At 45.5% G+C, this 4,367-nt stretch overlaps 1 protein-coding gene and 1 long non-coding RNA gene across 3 annotated transcripts in view; both read right to left on the minus strand.

Annotated features, from left to right (window-relative positions):
• The window catches only part of LOC106940448 (uncharacterized), an 11,784-nt gene extending 10,872 nt beyond the window's left edge, over positions 1-912 (minus strand). For both annotated transcript variants that reach the window (XR_001423100.1, XR_001423099.1), the window contains exon 1: positions 361-912. This is a non-coding gene — a long non-coding RNA (uncharacterized LOC106940448). The remainder of the gene's footprint in view (positions 1-360) is intronic.
• A 291-nt stretch (positions 913-1,203) lies between these two features.
• Positions 1,204-4,367, minus strand: part of LOC106940450 (isthmin-2-like) — a 12,098-nt gene continuing 8,934 nt past the window's right edge. The window contains exon 6 of the mRNA XM_015023199.1: positions 1,204-2,087. Coding sequence (XP_014878685.1) covers positions 1,570-2,087 — 518 coding nt within the window. The 3' untranslated portion in view covers positions 1,204-1,569. The remainder of the gene's footprint in view (positions 2,088-4,367) is intronic.

The following is a 4,367-nucleotide window of genomic DNA, read 5'->3' on the forward strand; positions in this document are numbered from 1 at the left end:
TGATTGATTGATTGATTGATTGATTGATTGATTGATTGATTGATTGATTGATATTTGCTGGATTTTTTTTGACGTGGGTGGAGTGTCAGCTTCACACAGCTGTTTCAGCTCCCAACACCGGTCTTGTGCGAAATTCTGCCCCCTGTGTCGAGAGCTCGTACTGCAGCCACAGAGGATCCGTTCATTTTCACGGCGCTTCTGATCGATTTCTCGGTAAAAATCATGTCAAGGTTGTAACTTTCTGTTTGATCGGCAGCTAACAGAGCGCCACCTATCGCTCTTATTGAAATAATGCACATGTATATTCGGCACTATTACAAGTTTTATAGTAGTTTAATACAAAAATCATCGTTAGCTCACCTGCACCGTTTGAGCCACCTGCTTTCCTCCCACCGGCGCATTTTCTTGCTCAGCTCTTTCTTCTTCTTTTGCATCAGAAAAACTCGCGTTAGGTCGCATCGTAACGAAGCGCAGCACACAGCGCCTGGAGGCGGGGCGCTACACCCCCCGCCACTAGGAGGCAGCACCCTGCTACAGAGCCAAGTTGGGCCGGTGGAAACGCGGTCAGTCCGAAACCGAGCCCAGACGAGATGCTGAAGTAGAGCCGGTGGAAAGAGGGCGATAGTGTCAGCATTTTCCTGTAAATCGACTGAAAGACTTTAAAACTCAAATCTATCAGAGAGATCTTCATCAGAAACTCTGACGCCAAAACAGCTGAAAGGAGGTGAAAGCTGACGTGGGAGGAGTCAGTCAATCCTTAAAATCAGTCAGTTGGGCAAACTGGAACCTCAAGCTAATTCTGATCAAATCAGAAATATCAGCTATTCTGTCACTGCCAACAACTAGCAGAGCGCCACCTATCGCTCTTACTGAAATAATGTGTTTTAACCTGTCATTCACAGGTTGTCATTCACAATGACAGGGGTGTCAAACTCCAGTCCTCTGCTGTCCTGCAGTGTTTAGATGTGCCACAGGTAAAAAACAGTGGAATGAAATGGCTTAATTACCTCCTCCCTGTGTAGATCGGTTCTCCTGAGCCTTGTTAATGACCTAATTATTCTTTTCAGGTGTGGTGCAGCAGAGGCACATCTAAAAGTTGCAGGACAGAGGCCCTTGAGGACTGGAGTTTGACAGGTTAAAGCAGTGGCTGAGTGCAGGAACTACTGGAGCAGGCAGCCTGGCTAACATCAGAGCTACAAGAAGCAAAGCATTAAATAGGACTTTATTCTAGCTTGTGTTGGTCTACATAACAAAATCACTTGGGGGGGGGGACTCTAAATAATATAATGATTAGTTATTTTCGCAGCAGTAGGAATGAATAAAAGCTCTTGAAGTACAAATTAATATTTTGGTTTCAAGTATTAGTGTGTTATGTGACACTGGCTTCATTTCACTCATATTAATAATAATAATGACATTTTACAGTTAACATAATATGCTTCCTGTTCAGCCGAAGGTCCTTGATAGTAAATGTTCCCTGGATAATAAATAAGCTCCTACACACACACAGCCGTCCAGGTCTGATGGTTTCAGGTTTGGACGGGTTGTTCTGTCTCTCAGAACCGGCCTTCAGTATTCCCGGGCCTCTCTGAGCTCCGTCTGGTACGCCGGTTCGGCCGGGTTCTCCGGGCAGGTCAGCCCGTTGTTGGGCGGCCTGGCTGAGTGGAACCGGCTCCAGTCTCCTTTGCACAGGATCCAGGGCAGGACGTCCACCTGGTAATGCAGCTCCGGGGAGAACTCTGCGCCGATCAGGTCCGGCGCTCCGGCGCCTTTGCCGCGTGTGATCAGCCTCATCCGGTCGTCATAGCAACAGTGCTGCGTCCCCAGCGTCAGGCTGTCGTAGGACAGCATGGAGCGGACGCAGAACCGGGCCGAAGGTTTGTAGATGTCCAGCCGTTCTTTGGGTCCGCTGGCGTCTCTCCAGCGGTACGTCCTGCGCAGCCTGCGGTCCGGGATGCTGATGGCGCCGTAGACGGCCTCGGAGGGGTAGGAGCAGGGGCAGGAGGGCAGCTGGGTGAGCACCTGGTGGAGGTACTTCTGGAGGAACTCGTTCCTGCAGCTCAGCCACTTTTCACAGCTGTCCACACCTGAGAGGGAGAATCACAGTTAGCCTGGTCTGGTTTCAGCCTGGAGGTCCACTCAGGAACCTGGAGGGAGTCTCAGGAAAACATCATTTAAACATTTTTCAACCAACGAAGCCAATCAATAAGACAAACTAAAATGGAGCAAAAAGAGAGAAAACGAGGCCAACGACTGACTTTCAAAATAAATAGAATATTTGTTTGCGTAATCAACCAGTGGATCTAAAAACACGATGCAATGCTGATCACATTTAGAGCCGGCCCAAGGCATAAGCAAACTAAAGGCCCCAACTCTGATTTACATATCTTGCTAAATTGCGGGTTTGAATATTGCAATACTTTCCTATAACAATATAGACCTGCAGAAAGAAATTACTAATAAAATATCTTACATACGACAGACAGGCGACCTGTCCAGGTGACCCAGCCTCTCACCCAGAACGTTAGCTGGAGAGGCAGCAGCAGCTCCTGACCCCATTAGGGACAAGGGTGTAAAGAAAATGGATGGATGGATGGATGGATATCTTACATATGCAAAGTTGTATGCTCTATATAGAGATGTTCCTTAGCTTTGATTGTAAATCTCACTATTTTGTAATGTATCATTGTTTATTAAACTCAAAGCTGTGTGGCTTTGTTAATATTCTGTCCTAGAAGGCGGTTAGATGGGCCCTTTTTTTTTTGAGCACCTGCCCCTGTAGTGGTCTCTCCTTGGCCCTGAGGCTTTATATATTCATGCAAATATTGACATGGTGAATTATGCAGAATTATGAGAACAAAAAAACCTCTGCTCCACTTCTTTATCAGCAGCGGAGCAGAGAGGTGGTCCGATAAGTTGAGTCCGACTTTTATTTTTTTCTCCCAACAACGGCAAGAAATAATGATCGGGTATGTGTTCATTTTCGATTGATGCACAAATTATTACACCGATCACAATTGTGCTTTCGGAACATAATAAACAGAGCTTATTGAAAGGTTCCTTGATTTCTGCTAAAGCCAGCGCCGCCTCCTGCTGCTCCTCGACCTGCACCAGGAAGCTGCGCTGCTCCGGGCAGCGGCTCACTGTCTGCCGGATGAACCGACATGTCTCTGCCTTTCTCTGTCTGCACTGAGAGGCGAGTTAAAGCTTCTCAGATGTAGAAGAAACGGAGCTAGGCACCCAAATAGTTCATCACACTTGCTAGTTCTCATTAAGATTGTGTGAAATAAAGGAATTTGTCAGGAGAGAATTTCAGGTAATAAGTAGCTTGACACAACAGTCTGCACCATTCATGGAATGCACACAGTACACCTGAGTATGAGGGGCCTTAAGCAGCTGTTTAAGGCCCCTCAAACCTTCAGGCCCCATAAGTGCTAACATTTTAACACAGACCATATGTGAGCGTTTGAGTTTTTTTGTGTGTTTATTTTCTAGGTTTTGTTTCCCTGAGTCTCTGCGGTTTCTTGTCTCGTCCCCCAAGATTGATTCCCAGGTGTGTCTTGTTCCCTAATTACCTTCCCTGTGTATTTAAGTTGTTGAGAAAATAAATTTAAAATAAGCTAGTTTTAAAACTTAACATGTCTTGATCCAAATGGCCTAATTGTGGTTTGAAATTAGTAACTTATTCTGGCCTATTGACCTTTATGTTACCTGTAGTTACAGCAGATGGTTTGCTAGGATCGTTTGAACTGCCTTTTGTCTGTGTGGGAAAACAATCAGGAGAAGTTCCAGCTTTTCACACTCATCTGTGAAAGGCCGTAAACACGGCAGGGGTTTGAGAGAGGGTCAGAGATAGCTCCTGGTTGGATGAGCAAAGATACGCCTTATTTGAATAAATTAAAGAAAAGAAGATAAAACTTTCTACACAGAAGTAACAAGATTTGCTCTTGCAACTCTCCAAAGATGTCTTTGCACGTCTTTGCTTTTCTTCTTCTTTCCATTTATGTCAGGTAAATGAATGTATGTCTCCGTTGTTCTGCAGTTTCTGGTGTAAGTTTATGTATTGTCTTATATTGGATTAAACTCTGTAATTCTGTGACGTCAACACGCATTGTTGTTTTCCTTGTGGCCACACGCGGCCCGCCGAGAGAACCTGGGATCCAGAGGAAGAGAGAGCCAGACTTTTTCCAAAGTTAACTAATTTAGAATATTCTTCCTTAACAAAGTCCACCTGTGTCCTGTTTCTCTGGTCGGGTCCTCGTCTAATATCGTCTGTCATTGTTCTCTGTGCCAGTCTGTTCAGTCATGGACCTTTTACCTTCCGTTCTCTGTGCTGCCTGTATGTTTGGATTTTGTTTTTGTGGATT

The sequence above is a fragment of the Poecilia latipinna genome, unplaced genomic scaffold (genome assembly GCF_001443285.1).
Source record: "Poecilia latipinna isolate Pla-1442-1.1 unplaced genomic scaffold, P_latipinna-1.0 Scaffold3231, whole genome shotgun sequence".
Taxonomy (NCBI): domain Eukaryota; kingdom Metazoa; phylum Chordata; class Actinopteri; order Cyprinodontiformes; family Poeciliidae; genus Poecilia; species Poecilia latipinna.